Below are 21,760 nucleotides of genomic sequence, written 5' to 3'. Positions count from 1 at the left end.
TGTTTCTGTTTCTGTTTTTTATTCGGGGATTTCTGACCAAGTCTCTACCCATGAAGTGTGGTGAACACTGACGCTTGTGTTAGTCACACATCCTTATTTAATTGAGGAACAACAACTAACAATGATATATCGAGCGGATGAGCTGCACCTGAATCAATGTCCGTGAGGCCCGAGGAGTGATGCGTCACCCTGCTGCCACTTGAAATGTTGATTTAATTGTTGCAACTGAGATTTATGACATGCTGGATTGCAATAACCAGGTAAACCCCAGAGTGTAGGTGAATCCAGCTGCAACCTGTCGTCTCATAACGTGGTTCAAGTTGATGTTTTGATTCAAAGATTCTTATTTATTGGACGTATCCCAATGCTGCTCACACTGTTAAATGGTTAAATTGTGCACCATCACATTGTTGACCTTAAAAAGCAGTACACTTGACGTTGAATTTATTAAATATACTCAGGTATAAATAACCTTCAATGTGTTATTCTTAAGTATTTCAAATTGATTGATGTCAAAAGTAAGAACTCTGCTTCAGAGTTGAACTTCTTTTTGCTAAGGGTAAGTATTGAGAAATGAATGAACAACCTAAGTGAAGTGAGCTCATGAAAATATGGAAACTTCAAAGAGGCCATTTAACAAGAACTTGTTGAGGTTTCCGAGCCTCAAAACCTCATCCGGTGCTTCTCTCTCTGTTCTACTTTCCATTGTGAAGTTTGCTGGTTTTTCTTTCTTGCACCTGATGAGAAATGAGATATATGTTATTTGAATTGCCACTGACTTTAGAAGCTCAGCGGACTCAAGTATTTTTATAACTGTCATTGTGACATATCGGTTTCTTTTTCCCCCCTTTCATCATCACAGTCTCATCCATGACATCATACTGTATTTGTCAAAGCTTGACAGAAATGTATCTTTAGCTTTGGGCTATGCTGGTGGTACCTATATTTAACTTTTAAGGCTTGTATTTGTCAGACAGTAGGAAGTCGCTGTCATGAGTGGTAATGCACATAATGGAGGAGTCATGCAGATGTACACATGAGTGTTCCTTAAAGAGCCACTCTAGTGGTATGAATACGTTTGATTAAATATTAAATAGGGATATTATGATTTATATTTGTGAGGGGAATTCAGATCACACAAAAAACAATTTCCGTTATTTAAAACATGTATTCGTTTAAAAAAAGATTGCCAAGAAATATATAAAAAACGATTACCAAGAAATATTTAACTAATGTAGGTTCATTTACATTATTCTAAATCATCCTGGAAAATATTAATGTGTAACATCAAACTTCCATTGTGGGTCTCTCAGGAAGGAAAATGAGAATGTGGCCCCCTCTAGTGTCCAATATAGATAAATGAGTGCGCATGCGCTGAAGGAGTTCAGTCCGCCGGAGTAGTTTCACTTTGCTTGACGAAAAGGCTAGTCGTTATTCTGCTCTAAAATCGAAAGCGAAATCGTGCTTTCGGTTCTTTGAATCGGTTTAGTGTTGTTGTTAAGATCCCGAGGTTTTGTTTGGGCGGTTTGACCGAACTTTTAAAGAGTAACCGCCCCGGAAACAGACGTAAACATGGTTGGCTAAGTTTGAAAGCTACAATGGTTTGACTTCAACACACGTTAACCTGAAGGTGAGAGCCTGCAGCGCCGCTTTACTCCTGTTAATAACCGCGTAATGCATGCAATCCTGCCTCCGCTCGTGTAGAGTTATTACACGTTATTACACAGCATGACGTGTTAAGCATGAGGCGTTGTTGATATCAAATGTATATCTATATCGAAAGCAATTTAATATGGCTGCCACGTTCTGTCACCAGGCTGCTTGAGTGACCCTCACATGATGGACAGAATGTCACCCAGACAGAGTCAGATCTGCGGCTCATGGGAAATGAAGGAAAGACTTGGGATGGGGGGGTTCGGTAATGTCTACCTCTACAAGAACATTGTAAGTGCAGTTTAGCAGCTTATGTATGAATTGTATATTGAAAATAAGCAACAGTATTTTTTTTGTGGTTTGAGCAGACCACCAATTCCAAGATTGCTGTAAAACTTTGTCGCCTGGATTTGAATTCTGTGAACAAGGATCGATGGAGCAGAGAGATTCAGATAATGCAGAAGTAAGTGCGAGTGCGAGCCATTACGACCGAATTACAGAGAACATGACCTTTCATTTGTCTTCCAATTTCAGGTTGAAACATGTGAATGTTGTTCAGGCGACTGAGGTTCCAGAGGAGCTAAACTCGATCGCTTTAAATGATCTCCCTCTCCTGGCAATGGAGTATTGCTCCAAAGGAGATCTGCGCAAGGTTCAAAATCTGCAGTTGAGAAATACATGAATCTTGTCATGTTTTCATCACCTTTTCTTTTCTTAGGTTTTGAATAAGCCAGAAAACTGTTGCGGACTGAAGGAGAGTGAAATCCTCTCACTGCTGAGCGACATTGGTAATCGTTTTATTTCCGTTGACGCCTTACCATTTATTAACTACAGACCTCTTAACATTTTCTGTTCACCAGGCTCTGGTATCCAGTATCTCCATGAAAATAAAATCATCCACCGAGACCTTAAGCCAGAGAACATAGTCCTACAGGACTCTGCTGGGAAGGTGGAAAAACTTTTCACTTATCGTGAACTTTTGATTTGATGATTGATTCACTCTATTTATTTCAGGTTGTCCATAAAATCATAGACCTCGGTTATGCAAAAGACCTTGACCAAGGAAGTCTGTGTACATCGTTTGTAGGAACCCTGCAGTATCTGGTATGATGGTTACCTTATTTACTTATAAATCAACCAAAACTAAAGGAAATTCATTGTGTAAATAGCACAGTACAACAGTACATCTATTACTGAATCAAATTGATTGAAGAGTTTCTGATACATGCCTGCAGGCTCCAGAGCTGTTTGAGAATAAACCATACAGTGTGACCGTGGACTACTGGAGTTTTGGGACTGTCATCTTTGAATGCATCTGTGGCTTTCGACCGTTTTTACCCCACATGCAGCCCGTGCAGTGGTGAGTGTTTCAGGAGTCCTGATTCATTGTGCAATTTAAAAAGGGTTTTTTTCCAATGAAAGGTCTTTTCCAAGGGTCACCAACATGGTGCCCAAGGGCACCAGGTAGCCTGCCATTCAACATTAATAATATTAATAATCATTTCAATTTTCATGTATGTTTGATTTTGTGATTCCTTCTTTTGTTATACCATTGGTAACTATTGTGAAAACCCGGCAATGAGACAAGTATTTGAGAGGAATATCATTTATTGTCCATCATATGTCGTGATTTCAGAAGTGTGTACCTAACCCATGGTAACCCTTGGGGTCACACAGTGTCCTTGGAGGAAGCACGTGGTTGCTAAAAAGGCGGCGACCCCCTGGTCTATTCTATATGATGATTAGTTGTTGTTGTAGGACGAGCAAGGTGAAGACCAAAGGACCCAAAGACATAATGGCCGTGGAAGACATGAATGGCGAAGTCAGATTCTCGACACACCTACCGTATCCCAACAATCTCAGCAAGTAAATACAAGTTGTCCACAGAGTGTTTTGTTTTGAAGCATTAAAGACAGTTTTGTTTGCTGTAGGACACTACGGGAGCCTGTGGAGTCTCTACTACAGATGCTGTTATTGTGGGATCCTGCCACACGTGGTGGTGGGGTCAATCCTGATACAAGTAAACCAGAGTGCTTCACTGCTCTTCTGAATATTTTGGAAATGAAGGTGTGTTCAAATGAACCTTGTTGCTTTCGCACCAGTAGATTTAAAGGCGACTTCTCTGTCCTCTCAGGTCATCCATGTGCTTGATATGACGTCCGCCCAGCTGCACTCCCTTACTTTAGATGCTGAGGATAGTTTACACTCCCTCCAGCTTCGCCTGGAGACGCAAACTCAATCTCACATTTCCCCTCTGAGTCAGGAACTACTCTTGGATTCAGGATTCACCCTTGACCCACGCTGGCCCCCGACTCACTGTCTACCAGAAGGACTGGTAGGTAAACATTTTTTATCATTTAGTCTCGTGACTCAAAAACAAAATGTAATTTGTGTTAAACATTTGGTCAGAATAGTTGTGTTAGTTCAGCAGCTAGTTAGTCCACAAGTAGCAAAATGAGTGAGAAACACTGTAGTTGACGACCAAACTTACTAACTCCATGTAGAAGGTGGTGTCGAAGGTAAATGCAACTTAACAGATTGTTTGATCTCCTCCAGCGAGGCTGGGACAGCTTCATCATTTTCCTCTTCCACAAGAGCCTCAATAAATACTCAGGGCCTCTCACAGCGAGACAACTTCCTGACAGTGTCAACTTTATAGGTAATGAAATGTACATGATCATTGGAATTATCATTGCAAGGCTTTGTCTGTGTTTTCATGTTTATTTTTTTACTGTGCTTGATAAAACTGCGCGTTGTCTTGTCTCTGTCGGGAAGTTAAATCACAAATAAACATGTGTTCAGTCAGGGAGACCAAGACTCAGCTTCCACTGACTGCTTTAAGGAAGGTTTGGGCCGAAGCAGTGAGCTACATCTGCGGCCTCAAGGAGGACTACATTCGCCTCTATCAAGGGCAGCGGGCGGCTATGTGAGGGCACACATGCTGTTTGTGTGGTAGATGCAATGACACTGGCGAGGGACGTCATTGTCTTTTATCTGCTCAGGCTCAGTCTGCTGCGTTACAACACCAACCTGACTCGGTACAAGGACCTCCTCTTCTCCCACTCACAGCAGCTCCGAGCCAAACTGGCTTTCTTTAAGACCAGCATCCAGCATGACCTGGAGCAGTACACCAAGCAGACCCACACTGGCATCTGTGAGTCCAAATGTGCTGCCTTGAAACACACTCAGATATCCAGAATTCCTCAGACATTCACACTCCTTGTGATTGTGGTTTCACCCGAAGCGTCCGAGAAGATGCTGAAGACATGGCGGGAAAATGAAGTAAAGGCAGATGAGTACAATAAGGTGAGAGAGAAAAAGGGTGTTAAAAACCTAAATTCTTTTGTTCCTAGTGACAAAATATTCCAAAACTAGGTGGCTGATGTTGGGTATTTGCATGAGGAGATAATTGCACTTCATTCGGAGATTGTGGAACTGCAGAGGAGCCCATTGTCCCGTAAACAAGGGGAGGCCATGGAGCAGCTGTCAGTATTTTTCATTTTGTGATTTCATTGGATAGGCACTCATCATTTCTAAACATTCACAGTGAAAGTAAAGCCATCGAACTGTACAAGCAACTGAAAGCTAAATGCAAAAGTAAGTTATATTCTTTTCAAAGGAAAAGTGAAAGTCGTGACCTCCTCAGTGGGTTAAATAGTTTGGGGTTTGTTCAGGTGCCGACCCGCCTCATGGCTACAGTGACAGTTCAGACATGGTGAAGACGATATTGAAGATGGTTCAGAATCAAGACAGAGTGCTGAAAGACCTGTACACTGACCTGAGGTGAGCAACTCAAAACAGCAAAGAGTCAGTATCTACTCACCTTGGTCTGTTTTTAGTTCGATTCTGGCGTGTAAGCAGAGGATTGTCGACTTGTTCCCGAAGTTGGAGATGGTTATTAAGGACATAAAAACAGCTGAGGCGGCTGTGATGCAGTTGCAAATGAAGAGGCAGAGGGAGTTCTGGTATCTGCTCAGGATAGCCTGCGTGAGTGTGCAGGATATCGGTCATGTAGTTCGACTGAAGAAAATATTCAAGAGCTTTTACTGTGGTTTTCAGGCGCAGAATAATAATACACCAACCAAGGCTGTATTGCAGCCATATCTAGAAAGGTAAGAAGCAACAGTTGTTTTCAGAACAAATAAAAATGATCGGTTTATTTTCTGCCTTGTTACGGACTGAGAAATAAATGTTTTGCGTTCCAGTGAAAGTATTCAACAGCTACTGGATGAGAATGAGTATTATCTGAGTCAGTTCACGTCTCTGCTGCACATCTCCAGCCAGGAGTTGGAGCACACTGTCAAGGTTGGGTCTGTTTTCCCAAGAATATCTATCACATGCTGACTGTAACATCCTCTGACTGTTTAATTATTTAGTGCTCACATCCTTAATTCACAACTTAATTTGGATTTGTCATATTTGTGCTTGTACTTCTCGACTACCTTCACTGAAATTATATTTATTCTCGCTGCAGGATCTGGACTGGAGCTGGACCAAGCCAGGAGCAGTCAGTACTGGAGAAGAAATTTAACAAAAAACAAAACAAAAACTTTTTTTTTTTCTACATTGTTATGCAATTTTAAATGTTCAGTGTGTAAGATGAAGTGAAGAATAATTTATTTTTACTGTGATTTAACTGTGTTGTATGTGCATGTTAGTGATGTGACTGTTTTATTCAGGAAAGATCATGTTTATATTGACTCATATGAAGCTGCAGAAATGGAAATAAAGAAATATGGGTACATGCCTTTTTTTTATTGCAAACCATGGCATTTATTAGGCTATGTGTAAAATAAAATCAAGCAAGCGTGATTTAAAAAATGATTTAAATTTGCTAAAAACTAATTTAGTTTTTGTTTTGTAAAAAATATTTCATAGTAAACTATCATAAATAATCTATTACTATAATAATACATTGATAATACAGTTCTTAAAATTATTTTAATTTTATTTTTTTCGTTCTGCGGAAAGCATTTATGTCATTTTTACTCGACAGCTGGTGACGTTGGGCATTGGGCGGAGCCTCAGCTTATAAGTCGATTTCTGAATTTATGAATGATTTGTTGGTAAAGCATTACGCGTTGTGATAATTATATAAAGTGTTTAGTACGTTTGTGGACGAAGGTGTGGAAGTTTGCTCATTGAAGGAATCGAATCGAACGAGGTACATTTACATGTGCCACAAAGGATTATGGGAATCCGCGAAACATCAAAATACTTGAGCGATTGAATGAGACGAAGTTGAGAAATGCGACGTAATACAAATGAGCTGGGTGTCGTGAAGAAAATAGTGGTGTTTTTAATGTAAATGTAAGTTTTCGTAGAGGACCATCATTTAAAGTGCAGCGGAAAACCAGACCTTCAAATAGCGATCGTGTCGACAGCTTCGTTTTGGATGTGAGGGCGATCTGGATGCGACATCTGTCACCCCATTGATCGCTAGGGTTGATTCGGCTGATCTGGCTGGCTAGGCGGGTGTCCCCTTCCTCCCTCACCGCTCCATGTGTGTCCCTCCCGAAGCTCCGCGCTCGGTGGAAGAGGACCAGGTCCCCCGGGACGGACGACCACTCATCGGTATACCAGTAGCTGCGCTCCCCTGCTAGAACCTCCAAACAAGCTCAAGGCCCATTTGTAGGAGAAACGTAGGGAAGTCAAGCTCCAAGCTTCAGACACATCCAATTGCGGCGCTGCACGTGGCAGTTTGCCTTCCTTTTTCAATCTTGGCCATTTTTTTTCAGTCGAGTGAGTGAACATTTGTTTTTGTAAAATTATTTATTTAAATGTGTTGCATATTTGCAAATAAGGACATCTCGTCTAATTTATAGGAAATGAATTTACCGTACGCAAACCGAAAATAACTTCAAACAGTCATCGTAACATGAAATATATATTGATATATTATTTTTTAACATATGTTGGGATTGTTTCACTTTCCGAGGGTACCTGAACGCAACACACGGTCTCATGTAAAGCAGTAGGAGTGCTGTGGGAGGCGGCAGCGGTGCGGGGGATGGGACAGTGAATGTAACGAGCTGGAAGGAGACGGTTCCATATTTGGGTAAATAAATGTTTCTTAAAGCATTGTATATTCTCGACTTCATGATTCTTGCTAGGAGTTTGCAAAGAAGTGAAAGTTGTCGAAGTCGTCCGGACGTTGGTACCCTCCAATGCTAACGTTAGCATAGAGCTAGCTAGTCCATTAGCACATAAACTCAATGGAAACGAAAGGACTGGCAGCATTTATGACGTACCAGTGATCGAGAATGCATTGGATTCAATGTATTTTACGGCCGTGTAGTTGTGTGTGGTCGCCTTACTTTCTCTATATTCGTCTGTTGCTTGTGTCTGTTAGCGTAGCCGCTTCAGTTTCAACACCTGTGACATGCCGTGGCACACTGACCCCCTCCACACTCCATGAAATCCGTCACACAGTTCGGACCGGGCACCTTACTCGACCTCTTCATGCGCGGATATCCACAGCGTGCACAATGCATGGCATCGAGACGTGCAGTCTGCCGTGTTCGTTGTTTTGCACATGTCTTTAAATGTGAATTAACACATCCAAATCCTGGAAGGCCGAGAATTTGATGTCAAATGTTGTGTTTCGACTGTTAAAAATGTAATGGATTGAAGTGATCAGAATTATGGCGGCGACTAACCACTGTTTCCATAGTCGACCAGTCACTGACTACCTTAACAATTTGTCGACTAGTCGGGTTGTTACAGACTGACGAACACGCTTGATTGTTGTGCTGGAATTACAACATAAGTTAATGTAACAAAAAAGAGCAGTACGTTTAGTGAAGTAAGCAATTATATAAATTCATTTTGAACGTTCACATTTTTGGTGTGAAAGTGATGTGTCCAATGTGAAATGGTCCCATAATTTTGACGTTTGCTGCCACCATGGTCAGTTGAGCTTCCGTATTATTACACTGCAATCTGGTTATATAACTCTTCATTCTACCTTTGCAGGTGAAAGAGTAGGAGAATAATGATGCCGCACGTGGGGGCTGTGTTTGCAGCAGTTGCAGGAGTCATGGCGATCATGCTTCACTCCTCCATACACAAAATAGAGGAAGGACATCTTGCCGTGTACTACAGGTACTCTAACAAAGTAACTTCGTAACGCTTTGTCATCCAATAAATTGTGCATAATCGGCATATAACCAATCGTTTGTCTCTCATACTATTATCCATGTGCAGAGTTGATTGTGGAGAAAATAATTGTGGGCATCTGCTTTCAGGGGCGGGGCTCTGCTGACGGTGCCCAACAGTCCTGGATATCATATAATGTTGCCGTTTATTACCACCTACAGATCGGTTCAGGTATCGTCCGAATATGTTCTTGCATCGTGACACTGACAGCAAAAATACAGCTATTATTGTGTTATCAATGAAAACGGCCACAGTTAATGAAGAGCTCAGTTTATAAACAGATTTATAATTTCCACAGTATTAACCGGCTTAGAAGTGAAACCTTTGTTGACTTGGCATACTGTACATATTGGTGAAGTACATGATATGAGTCTAACATTCAGTGTTTCAGATTTCAGTTAAGATGAGCTAAAATGTGATCGTTAATATTATTGTTCATTTTGATTTGTGTATGCGCGGTTTCTAATCATTGCTTTTCAATGTTACTTCTTAATTCTTAGTTGTAGGGTAGTTTAGGTGATTTATTGTTAGTTCATCCCAACATTCATATCTCAAGCAGATACACAAGTAAGTCTATGACACAATGTCAATGACACTGTGTAGCTAAAGCTTCCATGGGGCTTTGTGTTTATGCATTTTTTTTCTATCACTGCTTCATGTTTTTTTTTTAACTGGGTAAATATTCCAAAACTGTGTTTCAGACGACACTACAAACTGATGAGATCAAGAATGTGCCTTGTGGAACAAGGTGATGGAGCACAGATGAAGCACGTGTTTTGAAATCAGGAAGTGTTTTCAACTGTTCCTTTTTGCCCCACAGTGGTGGTGTGATGATCTATTTCGACAGAATTGAAGTTGTCAACATGCTAGTTCCATCAGCTGGTAGGTCATTTGCGCTTATGTTAAAACATTATCCTTCTTTCTTTATAACAACTACTGGGTATTTGAAGTTTTTGTGTGTTCACGTGTGCGTGTGTAGTTGTGGACATTGTGAGGAACTACACCGCCGACTATGACAAGACCCTGATTTTCAACAAGATTCACCATGAACTTAACCAGTTCTGCAGCGTGCACACTCTCCAGGAGGTCTACATCGAGTTATTTGGTGAGCTCATTTCTGTATGAGAATCATGTTCAAATATTAACCCGTCACTTTGATCTGCAGATATAATTGATGAAAACCTGAAGACGGCTCTGCAGAAAGATCTTAACGTCATGGCTCCTGGACTGACTATTCAGGTAGTGACGCGACATCACCCATGTCACTACACTAAATCTGAATTGCTTTGTTTGTCAAATATATGATTTTTTTTTTTACCTTTAATTTCAGACACCAAATCCTTTTAGAAGTTATTTTTGCCAATAAACAGCAACTTTTAAGGAACTGGTTTGAGGCAGATATTTTTAGCTCCTCAATGGGACAAGCCCAGCCGGCTCATTGGAGACTTCATCCCTTTGTGCCTCTAATAACACTGAGCACACCACCTTATGTTGCACTTTCAATGCACACAGACAAGCTGTCAGACCTGTGTGAAGTTGTTGGCAACAAACAAACATGGAACAATCCCTCTAGTACATGTCAACATCTCTGCATCATGTATGTTCGTGCTCAAGGTGTTTCCATTTCTTCTGTGCACAACTGATCATATTTACATGTAGATGTTTACATGAAGAGGACAAGTGAAAAGGTGCAATTGACAAACTATGTAATGCTTCCCTTCAAAAAGGAATCACAGAATGTGAAGGCTATTGTCCTCCATAAATATCCAGTGGCCTCATCAGTCCTCTTTTTAAACAAGGATGTCAAAAGGTTCTCACATTTCTGTTTACCTCCAAGGCAGTGCGTGTGACCAAGCCCAAGATCCCTGAGGCCATCAGGAGGAACTTTGAGCTCATGTACGTTGACAAATCCATCTCTCCTTTTCAGTTCAATGACACGGCTTCAGAAAATATTTCTGGTGGTTACTTCTGTCGTCATTATCTGTGCAGGGAAGCAGAGAAGACTCGTCTGCTGATCACAGCTCAGACTCAGAAGGTGGTGGAGAAGGAAGCAGAGACAGAAAGAAAGAAGGCCATTATCGGTAAATGGCTGTCTCGATGCCCTTTCCTGTTCAATTAGTTGGTCGTGAATAGGGATGGCCGATAACTTATCGTTCACAATATATCGTCAAACACAATCTCCATGGTGACAATTCTGCACCTCGCGATAAATTCGATAAACACGCGGCTCACTCGCTGCATTGGACTTGCACACATAAACATGACGAGACTGCACATACAGGCCTCCTGCTGCCCTGGCATCTCGGCGAAACACCGCAGTGAAATTAGTTGGATATTGAACAGACCTCCACTCCTGTATTAGTGGCGGCGTCCTCTTCCACGTCCCCATTAGGGTTCACTGATTCACTGGTTAGGGACCATCAACAATAACAACAATCAACGATAACTTTTTTGTCCATATCGCCCTTCCCTTGTCGTGAAATCGCTCTTCGTCATTCCGTCCTACAGAGGCTCAGAAAGTGGCCCAGGTGGCTGAGATCCAGTTCCAACAGAAAGTGATGGAGAAGGAGACTGAGAAGAAGATCTCTGAGATCGAGGGTGAGGAGTCGTGACTTGTGTGACGTGGTCGTGCGCTGATGCGACTCTTCAACCCGCACCCATCTCTTTCAGACGCTGCCTTCCTGGCGAGGGAGAAGGCCAAGGCAGATGCAGAATACTACACTGCTGCGAAGTTCGCCGAAGCAAATCGGGTACATGTTGAGACAAGCCAGCCTTTAGAGTTGCTTTTCCAAGTTTTATGTTTTGATGTTCCACTGCTCTGAACTCTTTTGTCATAAGCTGAACCTGTTCTTCTCATACACACATACCCATTCATCTTCACACATAACACTCGTGATTCACAGCTTAACCTCTGGAATTTGTTTGTCGTTTTAGTGTGAGATTAAACTCAACCACTCACATGACACCATTTTATTTAAACTTTTTTTTCCTCCTCTCTCCACCTCGAATCTGTACTTTTTTGCTGTATTGCGATGGTTTTGATGCTCTCATTGTGGCAGTGGGTTGGATCTCTGCTGGCCAGGATGCCAGTCCACCATGTCACTTTAGTGCCAGCATTATAGCACAGTGTAGTTTAAACCACGATGAAAACAACCATTGCAGCAACTGATCATGTGTGACAACTAGCGCTCTGATGAAGCCCTGCTGGTTGTGATGCGTCCGCTCCTTCCTACTTGCTGCTCACTAAGCAGCGGCATGTCTGCTGTGAAGTTTCTTTCAATGTGTCATGTAAAGTTTGCATCCTGCAGCACATGCACGGGAAAATGCTGTGCAGGGAAGAGCCTTCAAATTAAACACACCATTTGAAGCGCCAGCTCTTGACGGAACACAGAGAGTTTTCTGGGCTCATGAAAGTGAGACCGCTGTTTCCTAAGCAGCAAGCTGTTAGTGCAGCTGACACTTAGCAACACCCATGGGTCAGAGTGTGACACCCAGAATGATAAGAAATATAAATTTCACAGAGCTAGATAAGCAGCCTTTCTCTGGTGTTGTTTACATGGAGACGGAAACGACCGGCTCCTTCGTCATTTTGGAGTCAAACCTGAATCTAAAACCTTTAAAAACATCCGGAGTGGAAACTCTCATAAATACAGCGTTCTCTGTGTCGGAGTCCTGCTATAGTATGTAAATATTTCACAGACATATAGACGTAGAGATTCACCTGCGACGTCTCACATCGAATTTAGTGTTTTTTAGTTGTCCTTTTGACAGAATAGTTGCTGCATTCAGCTAGAGGTTTAGAATTTTTTTGCCACCTTGAAGAGGTATATAAAAATGTGTCAATTAAAATGATTTAAAGTTCATGTTCTCACATCGTGTACACAAAAGTTCTCATCATTTTGATTACAAATTCATTGTCAGTCCATGTGCTTGGTATGGCAAACGGTCCCCACGAGGGAGTGTTTTGTCAAGCTCACACACACACACAAGCATGTCTGTATCTCTATCTTAATGAGGACCTCTCATTGACATATTGCTTTCCCTGTCTCTCCCTAAACCTAAACTTCCAAAATGTTCTCACAAGTCGTGTCGTGTCAGACATAAGTTCACACAAGAAGCTTAACTCCTAACCAAATGTAAACACAATTTTAATGACCTAGTTGTTTTGAATTCCAAGCTAGATGTCCTCACAAGAAGGTGTTTTCCACAGAATCGGTCCTCAAATGAATTGATTAACCAATTGCACTTTTGTATTCTTATGAATAAGGTGGGCATTTTGATGGCAGTGTTTTTACCTTCCTCCTCACCATTATCATGTCACCAACATGAGCGAGTGACGTGCATGAATGACGTGATGCGTTTTAATATGAGATGAATTCTTGCGCCTTCCTTGCTAACGTCTGTCCCTCTTCCATCCTGCCACAGTTGAAGCTGACCCCAGAGTACCTGGAGCTTATGAAGTACCAGGCCATAGCTGGCAACAGCAAGATCTACTTTGGCCAGGACATCCCCAACATGTTTGTGGAGGGGAACCCTACGGCCCCCAAATCTGCTCGGCCCGGTCAACACAAGGACAAAGCAGACATGCTGGACGTGAACCGGGACGGTCAGTAACTCACCTTCTTCCTGTGGAGAATTATTTCGCGCTGGATTGGAACTCCAGAGAGGAATGTGAACAACACTCTTCAGTCTTAAATCTGAGAAGGCGACGTGTGCAAGGAGGATCAGGAAGTTAAAAGGGAACGCTTCATTTTTTTCACTTTTATTTCTGTTTGGAATGTTGAAGAATCGTTTTAAAAGAATGATCGATTGGTTTGGGATCAGAAGCAACATAAATTCTAATGCCTGCAAGGCGACGGCGAGCGGTCGCCCTAATCTTCATCTGCTTGCATCCAGTGCAGTGTTTTATTACTTTTTTGATCACTTTATTTGTGTACTTTATATGCAAGGTGAGTCTTGTTGTGCGGGTCGATTTGCTCGAGCTGAACTGGAACGTTTCAGGTTTCACTAATTAAAGCCGGAGTGTCAGCGGAAGTGAGCCTCCACTGTTCAGTCATGTTTCTGTCTGGCTTCGTCTTGTTCTGTCCAGTGCTGTCTCATGGTGTAGTTGGTCTTCATTTGGTAATGGGGTTGGTGTAGTAGTGGGAGCGGCCACCGCAGACCAGCAGGACGCACTGCACTCATAGCTGCCGCGGCTGGTGGAAACATAGGGGAGACGTTTCTTTTTGTTTTGGTTTGTTTTTTTGGTTCTGAGAGAAACGTTCAGTTGCTAGTGCCTGTACATCTTCTCAGGAAACCAACTCTAAAGAGGATGCGACCAGTTTACAAGTGTCTTAAATCAATCTGTGCCCGTGAAGGAAATAAACTAGTCTCCTGATTCCACCAATCATGTTTTAAGAAATTGCTTGGTGGCAGAGAATCTAAACACGGTGAGATGACTATAGTTACCGCACTGAATTAAACTTCCTTGATTTCTGTCACTTGGATGATCCTTTTACCAAAACCTGAATTTGGATACCAATCTTTGTCTTACAACTTTAACGTCTGCACCCAGTATCTGCTTAGGTTACCTGCATTCACCACCACCAACAAGTGCATGTTGATTATATATATCACCACAAATGTATGTATGTGTGTCTCCCAATAATTGAAATGACTTGGAATTATTATTATTGGTCAGCTAAATGTCTATTATCTACAGCAATTAAATGTCCTTAATATCACAAATTATGTCATTAATATTGCTGACAAACAGCGCTGTTTCTAAAAACTCATCATGTTTCCCAACTCTCACCTCATCTGCCAAATGACCCTTTTTTTTTTAAACTGGATCCCACATTGTTGAAAACTGCTTTCTAACAATCAGTGAACGGAGTGTGCAAGGAATTTGTGCCATGTGTTGCTTTTGAATGATCTGGAAAGAAGATGAACCCAATTTATTTTTGCTTAAAGTTCTGATGATGTCAGTCCAAGTTGGTGCTCCGTTGCTCTCGCCCAGCAAAATGTTTCTGATGCTTCGAACTGATGTTGGTGAAGTTTGGTGATCTGTGAGTGATGAAGACGAGGGTTCGGTGGGTGGTGGAGAGCTGTACTCTGGGGTTGCTGTGGTGGTGGGTTTGTGTTAAATATGCACATTTGTTCACCCCTGGAATGATTCTTTCTCTCCCCTCCATAATTTTGTACAATCTGTGAAATGAAAACGTGGTGTTTGAGAAGATTGATGATATGCAAGGTGTTTCTATGTTTTGACAACATTCTTATGTGAAATAAAACCTATTTTGGTACTGCTTTTGTCCCTGCATGTTTCTCTTATAGAGGGTGATCTTTGGGAGTCTATCTATTTTTGGCGGACCATCTCCACAAGATCGGGTTAGAGATGCCAAGTAGTGTCCCCAATTCTTTTTTAAAATCATGCTTTACTACCCACTTTCCAATGGAGTGATGCCTGACTTTGGTATCGGAGGTAGGATGGGCCTGCAGTTCCACCATGAAACCATATTCTCCAATGTGTTATGTATTATTTTCAGACGATAATTCTCAGATTTCCTTGCATTCCGTGAGCTTTACTTTATATCACATCAGAATGAGTCAAATGAGGCTTGAAAATAATGTGAAAGTTTTAAAAAGAGCTTGTAAAAACAGAAAAGTTTTACTTGCCAATAAAATCATTTGGTGAAAGCATTAACATAGGGCTAGAAAAGAGAAAATATAAACTCGTGGACTCGTGTCTTTTGACTCACGCTAAAGAAACTCGACTGAAACGTGAACAAATAGCAGCCATTTAGTCGTTCTCAAATTGTTGTAGTTTAGACTTTTGCCACTAGGTGGAAGCCTAGTATTAAAGCCTCCGCCATCAAAAAGTTTCGAATATTTTTACTTTTTATGTTTTTGTTTACGGCATTCTATTGTTTCGGGCAGAGCATGACGCCATCTGTTGGTGAGACATTACCTGCGCAGAAGTTTTCTTTACTGTTGGACGCCGGTTCTGAGGGTGGGTCAGACAAACGGCTAAGAATCGCATTGGTTGAGCTTCACATTTCAAAAACGAAACATGCAAATATTGCAGGGGGTATTAAAAAAAGAGAGATAACGATTGTAGAGTCAAAGGCTGCACCGGGGTCGGTCTGTCAGTGACGGTAAAAACCAAATATATATCGTTGGTTTAGACAGAAAAAGCAGACTAAAAGAAACCTGATACCAAGCACTGTGTTGTTTTAGCCTAGATCATGTGAAATTACATCCCTGTTTTGGGGGAGCGTTTTCCCAGGAGGCTGCTCAGACTCGGGTCCTGCCCTCAGTAAGACCAGTCAGCTGTTCACATGTGTGTGTGTGAGAGTGACCACAGTCCGGGGCAGCGTTGAAGGATAACTTCCTGCTCTGACCTCAGAGGTGCTCTGGAAATCTCTGTCATCATTTCACAGCCACTGACGGCCTCTGGTCACTCTGGGCGCCACAGAGGAGCAGACATCCGACATGAAGAGGACTGATCTACATCTACTCTCCACTATCTCTAAGGAAATGATCTTTACTCTTCTCCGTTAACTCATTTAAGCCGTGGTGTGGTTCAAACGTGAGGTCCATTACTGTCAGAGGGAAGACAGTCAACCCTCCGCTCACAGGAAGTGAGGTCGAGGGCCGTTCCATCCATCCGCCATGTTCTCTTTATTGGCCCTGTCTGTCTCTGAGAGACAGCACCGTGTTCTCCCTGCGCTAAATCAAGTCTCTTAACAGCCTGGTGATCTGAAAATGAGTCATCAACAGTGGCTCTGTTCTTTGGTTCTCCTGAACATTCCAGTCTTGTTTGCTGGTCCTCATACGCTCAGACAAACAGAATTATCTTCACACCGCAGAAGAGTCTGAATTAGTCTATTCAGACTGTTTTCTCTTTCGTGGACCCTGAAACTTCCCCATCCTGATTCTCTTCAAGTTTGATATTCCAGAGGCTACACAGAGCTGGTTCATAGCCTCACTCTGACAAGGGAAGTAGACTTCACTCATCAGTCATCAAACACATCCGCAGCTGACCGTCTATGGTCACAAGCTTTGGGTGACGACAGAAAGGAGGAACAGAATCAGGGGGGAAAAACTGCTCTTCCGCAACAATAAATCCAGGTATAAACCCAAAACACACTCACAGTATTCCACATGACCATCCTGCTTCTGACACCATTTGTTTAGCAGCCAGTCATTCTCCAAACCGGACCTTATTAGTAGTGCAGGGTAGATGAGGTGTCATGAAACAGTAGTGCAGGGTTGATGAAACTGTGTCCTAACTTTCAGAGGCAACTAGATAGTGCTCTTGGTTTCGAAACGATGTGAGGTTTCATTGAGTTGGGCGTTCAAACCCACCAGTGCCATCTGGTGGCCTCTGTAAATCGGGACACTACTTCGTGAAACCTCATCAACCCTTCAAATTCTGTGACATGAAACCTCATCTCCTATTCAATACTGTGTCACGACACCTCATCGACTATTCAATACTGTGTCATGAATCCTTATCTAATATTCAATAGTGTCATGAAACCTCATCTACTATTCAATACAGTGTCATGAAACCTCCCCAACCCTTCAACACTGTGACATGAAACAAATACTATTCAATACTGTGTCATGACTCCTTATCTAATATTCAATACTGTCATGAAACCTCATCTACTATTCAATACTTTGTCATGAATCCTTATCTAATATTCAATACTGTGACATGAAACATATACTACTCAATACTGTGTCATGAATCCTTATCTACTATTCAATACTGTCATGAAACCTCATCTACTATTCAACACTACAACCCATCAATACTGTGTCATGAAACCTCATACACCCATCACTACTTGTTAGCATGCAAAGGTGCTGTCACACTCATTCTTCACCTTGACACATTCTCAGGCTCATGCAGATGTGCTACTTCATCCTAGCTTGAGATTTCTCAAATAAAAAGTGTCACATTTCAATCAAACACGTCAGACTCCCGATGCAGCCGAAGACTTTTCTTCATTAAAACATGACGCAACATGGGCAAAGCCAGCGACCCCAATCCCTCATTAACTCAGAAGCAGTGGGCGTGCTGTAGACGGCAGCTATCTTGGACGGATCTTCACACTTTAGCAGGAACAAGAACAAATCTGGTTCAAAATTAGAATCAAACAGAAGTGTATGAATTTGAAAGCATCATTTCTCTCAATCTTTCTCTAAATCTGTGCCATTGACCAGAGTCTTCTGGTGATCTCTGTTGGTGAAGAACTGAAGTCATGTTGTGCTGGAAATCAGTGAGGTGCAGAAGCAGTAGCCGGTAACAAAGATACAAAATGTTTAAAAAGGACTCATCACAAACACAAATTCAAAGATCACATCTGTAAACCTACGAGCAACAAATGGTTCGGTTAGACCAAGACTACACGGAATATCTAACCAGCATCTGGCAACTATTTCACCAGCATTAAAAACACTTCATTGTCCAACTGTTCATCCTTGATTTGAGCTCAGTAGCAAGAACTTGTCCTGCAATGCTTGTGCGTACAGTGAAGTGAGCGGCGGGACGGGCATCGATCCCTGGGGCGCACCACCGCCGAGTCTCCACACTAGATGTTCCAGTTTCACCTTTCATCACTTGGTTTTGCGTTGAAAAGTCAACAGCAGTCCAGGAGTGTCTCTTCCGAACCACGGCGTCACTGTTTGCATCCTTTGGTTTTGTACATTTCCAAATGTCTTGTGAGGTCCTCGATGCGCATGTTCTTCAACTGAACCAGGTGTTCTAGCCGGCTCACTTTCATCTGAAGGATCTGCACACACACACACACACACACGGAGGGTTGTGGTGTCGGTGTGTTAAGAGGAAATGTTGCACGTTCGTGTCCTTCTGTTTTTCTCTTTCTTGACCTGCACATGTGGCAAGTTTTATATCCGCTGACTGGATTCTGACTCACTGACCATTTGCTGACACAGCTGCCTGACACATACAAATCACACACACACACACACACTGATGTAGGTATGACATAGTCTTCCCGTACGGAACCTCGCACGGGGAACCAAATCTAGCCTGCAGATGTTCCGGTGTTTTTCACAGACTCATGTGAATGTGTGTGTGTCTACCTCCACCGTCTCCTGCAGAGCCATGATGGCTTGGTCCTTCTCCTCCAGGATCTGACGCACAGACGGCTCCATGTCTGTGTACAACTGGCCAGAGAGCTGCTGCTTCCTGTGAACAGGAAGTCACAGGGGCATTGGACTGAAGGGTGCTCTCATGGTTGCTGGTCCCCTCAGATGTTTGATGCTGAGTGCTGTGTAACAGGCTCTGCTCAAGTTCATATTACTTTTGCTGTGATTATTTCAGTGTTGCTGCTTCCTACCTGAACTTCTTCATGTCTTCTCGAGTCATCTCAGTGTGGCGATGATCTGAAAGCAGCAAGTTCATTAGGGGAAGTTCCTTCACTATTTGAATCAGGCAGTGAAGGATTTGCTGTTTTTTGGATCCTGTAATGCTAATGGATTGGAGAAGCGCATTAGAGGAGGAAGAAGAGGGAGATAGCAGATGAAAGAAAAGGCCGTGCAGAGCAGTGATAGACTCTGTCTGGTGATGGTGGGAGCTGATAAGCAATGTAATGGGGTGGAGGTGAAAGAGGACAGAGTTTAAAGGGAAAGACGACCGGAGACATCTAACACATCGCCAGTTTCTCTTATCAGTCTGCTGGTGTTTGTTGCTGTGTGTGTGGTCAGTCGGCAGAAACACAGACCGCATCCAGACCACACAGTGGACCAGACATGTAGATCTCCCAAAACTTTTGCTTGTTCAGTCATTAACATTCAAAACAAACTTGTACACTTCTGAGCATTTTTACTTCTTTTTTCAAGACAGTGCTTTTCATATATTTCTTTTTTTTCAAGGGTAGATACAGTACTTCGGTGACCTCTTCCATTGTAAACAGAAAATCATGGATTTGCTGATGCAAGAGTGAAACGATGAGTAAAAAGACCAAGATTAGCACTTCAACTTGACAAAGGTTGCAAGTTCAGTGTAAGTGACCATCGACGTCAGCTTTTACTTTAAATAAACACCAAGCTCATCGCTTTCTATCCGCACACTGCTTTCTGTTCATTTTCAGCTTATTTGGGAAAACTGCCAAACGACTCTTAAAAGCACAAGTTGCTGTCAATCTGTACGTCATGAACATGTGGCCCATTAAATGAGGACATGTTTAACACACTTTTGACCCCAAATTTGTCACAGATACATGTGACAACTTCCTAGAGCCAAGGCACATTAAATCATTTAACTCTACAACGTTTATTGGTATTCAGTGCAGTAGTCAGTGTAAATGAGAGAATACATGGATTAATACTGGAAAAATATTTTCAGTCTAATTTTATATTAAATACAGCTTCTATGGATGTGTTTTTTTTCTATCACAAAAACAGATTTGCTAACATCTAGATGAGGGGGGAAAAAAAGTTGTTTTTTTGTAAATATCATAAAAAAACTCAACAATTTACTCAGCAAAATATAACTGAGATAGGCCTAGCTATCATGTGTACACTGTTTAATGAGAGATAGAATTTTTATTCCATCTTTAGACCAGCCAGTGTTTTCATGGGTGGAGTGAACTTTACCCTTCAGCAGTCAGATGCTGGCTGTTGTTTTGAAGAGAATCTAGCGTCACTGGCCTCTACAGACACATCACACTTCAGTCACGACACTGAAACCAGCCAGTTAGACACACAAATAACTGAAGGAATGATGAGCTTGACTTGGGTGTGAACAGAGACCCGTATTATTCTGTGCAATCTACACCTCACCTGAGAGAACCTTCTCCTGACTCCTGGTGTCGAAGTATTCCAAATCCTGTCATGACAAGAGCAAGGCTGTAAGTCAACACAAAGTCACTGAAACGTCCACACACATACTTGTTTGTTGTCTGAGCTTTGCTCCATTTTCTTCTCAATCTTGTCCCTCAGGGCGATCAGCACCGGCTCAATCGCTCCGGAGGTGCTCAGCACGATCTTCCTCATCGTCTCATCAGAAATATTGTACTGTAACTTCGCAAACACTTTTCTGTAGACAACAACACAATCGTCGTGACATCGTGACAGGTACGAAATCAGTCACCATGGCTGATACTTCTGCTCTGATCTACAACCACAGGTCGCACAACAACACAGCTACTAGCTTCAGTACGACTTGTGGTTTACGTGTCGCTACAGGAAAGACATTACTAACACTTGTGAATGCAACCTCTGCGACTGTGAGCATCTTCACTGCCTGTTCTGATAGTGAGCACATCCACTACCTGTTTAGAAGGTTCCAGTTGCTGAGTTTCTGCTGTGTGGAGCTGGCAGGAGTGTAGTTGTGCAGGTCGACCAGATTGGGGAAGAAATATTTGACAACTTCAGCGGCCATCACTGCAAATAACAAGAGCGAGAGAGCGAGAGAGATCACCATCAAACACGCAGGTGTTGTCAGGCCAAACCCAAACAATAACCACCTCCATCACTGAAGTCTCTTGTGATGTTTCTTTTAGGCCGGGACAAAGGTATTTTATCGATCCAGGCGTACAGATCTTGCAGCGCCTCTAAGTTAAGGACCCGAGTCATGATTATAGTTCAAAAGAAGTTCATTTTCTAAGCGCAACAAATCGATCTCAGCTCCGTCGTCTCTTCTGTTGTTTACGGCGTTGCTAGGTAACGACACACCACTGACGTAAACGTATTCAGAAGAGAAAATAATGTCACGCAGAAGGTCCAACACAACCAGACCAGTTCAATACCTCCATCGCTGAAGTCTCTGGTGATGTTTCGCTTGGGCCTGGAAATAGGTATCTTGTCTATCCAGACGTATAAATCATGCAGGTCTTCTTTGTTGAATTCTGTGTCCATCATCTTAAAGGAAAACCTGCTGGTGAGCGCTTTATAAACACCTGCGCTGCAACCGCTAGCATCTGCGCTATGG

The 21,760-nt window shown here is 42.3% G+C and overlaps 3 protein-coding genes across 6 annotated transcripts; 2 read left to right on the top strand and 1 right to left on the bottom strand.

Annotated features, from left to right (window-relative positions):
* Nucleotides 1-1,387: 1,387 nt before the first annotated feature.
* On the top strand, nt 1,388-6,386 carry LOC128764807 (inhibitor of nuclear factor kappa-B kinase subunit alpha-like). Its single transcript, XM_053874979.1, has 22 exons — nt 1,388-1,630; nt 1,817-1,944; nt 2,022-2,116; nt 2,188-2,305; nt 2,372-2,441; nt 2,514-2,602; nt 2,668-2,757; nt 2,889-3,013; nt 3,412-3,519; nt 3,585-3,720; nt 3,788-3,988; nt 4,210-4,312; nt 4,456-4,579; nt 4,656-4,807; nt 4,898-4,959; nt 5,029-5,138; nt 5,201-5,250; nt 5,328-5,436; nt 5,493-5,640; nt 5,713-5,765; nt 5,859-5,958; nt 6,128-6,386. The coding sequence occupies exons 2-22, from the start codon at nt 1,837-1,839 to the stop codon at nt 6,182-6,184; spliced, it is 2,208 nt and encodes a 735-aa protein (XP_053730954.1). The 5' UTR covers nt 1,388-1,630; nt 1,817-1,836; the 3' UTR covers nt 6,185-6,386.
* Nucleotides 6,387-7,595: 1,209 nt separating this feature from the next.
* On the top strand, nt 7,596-15,100 carry erlin1 (ER lipid raft associated 1). The gene is made up of 12 exons (XM_053874980.1): nt 7,596-7,711; nt 8,629-8,757; nt 8,901-8,982; nt 9,513-9,559; nt 9,632-9,693; nt 9,791-9,916; nt 9,977-10,050; nt 10,649-10,707; nt 10,801-10,892; nt 11,320-11,409; nt 11,482-11,561; nt 13,237-15,100. The coding sequence occupies exons 2-12, from the start codon at nt 8,648-8,650 to the stop codon at nt 13,423-13,425; spliced, it is 1,011 nt and encodes a 336-aa protein (XP_053730955.1). The 5' UTR covers nt 7,596-7,711; nt 8,629-8,647; the 3' UTR covers nt 13,426-15,100.
* A 1,253-nt stretch (nt 15,101-16,353) lies between these two features.
* spef1 (sperm flagellar 1) lies at nt 16,354-21,728 on the bottom strand. 4 transcript variants are annotated; one of them, XM_053874981.1, is made up of 7 exons: nt 21,579-21,728; nt 21,102-21,213; nt 20,719-20,866; nt 20,611-20,656; nt 19,167-19,212; nt 18,910-19,097; nt 16,354-18,596 (listed from the first exon to the last, which is right to left on the bottom strand). In XM_053874981.1, the coding sequence occupies exons 1-7, from the start codon at nt 21,688-21,690 to the stop codon at nt 18,421-18,423; spliced, it is 828 nt and encodes a 275-aa protein (XP_053730956.1). In that variant the 5' UTR covers nt 21,691-21,728; the 3' UTR covers nt 16,354-18,420. The 4 variants fall into 4 exon arrangements, with proteins under 4 accessions (XP_053730956.1, XP_053730958.1, XP_053730957.1 ...); XM_053874983.1 differs by having other exon boundaries at nt 18,910-19,015; XM_053874982.1 differs by lacking the exon at nt 21,579-21,728 and adding an exon at nt 21,297-21,462.
* Between the last annotated feature and the right edge of the window lie 32 nt (nt 21,729-21,760).

This window comes from Synchiropus splendidus, chromosome 9 (assembly GCF_027744825.2).
Source record: "Synchiropus splendidus isolate RoL2022-P1 chromosome 9, RoL_Sspl_1.0, whole genome shotgun sequence".
NCBI lineage: Eukaryota > Metazoa > Chordata > Actinopteri > Syngnathiformes > Callionymidae > Synchiropus > Synchiropus splendidus.
This window is presented reverse-complemented; position numbering and strand designations above follow the sequence as displayed.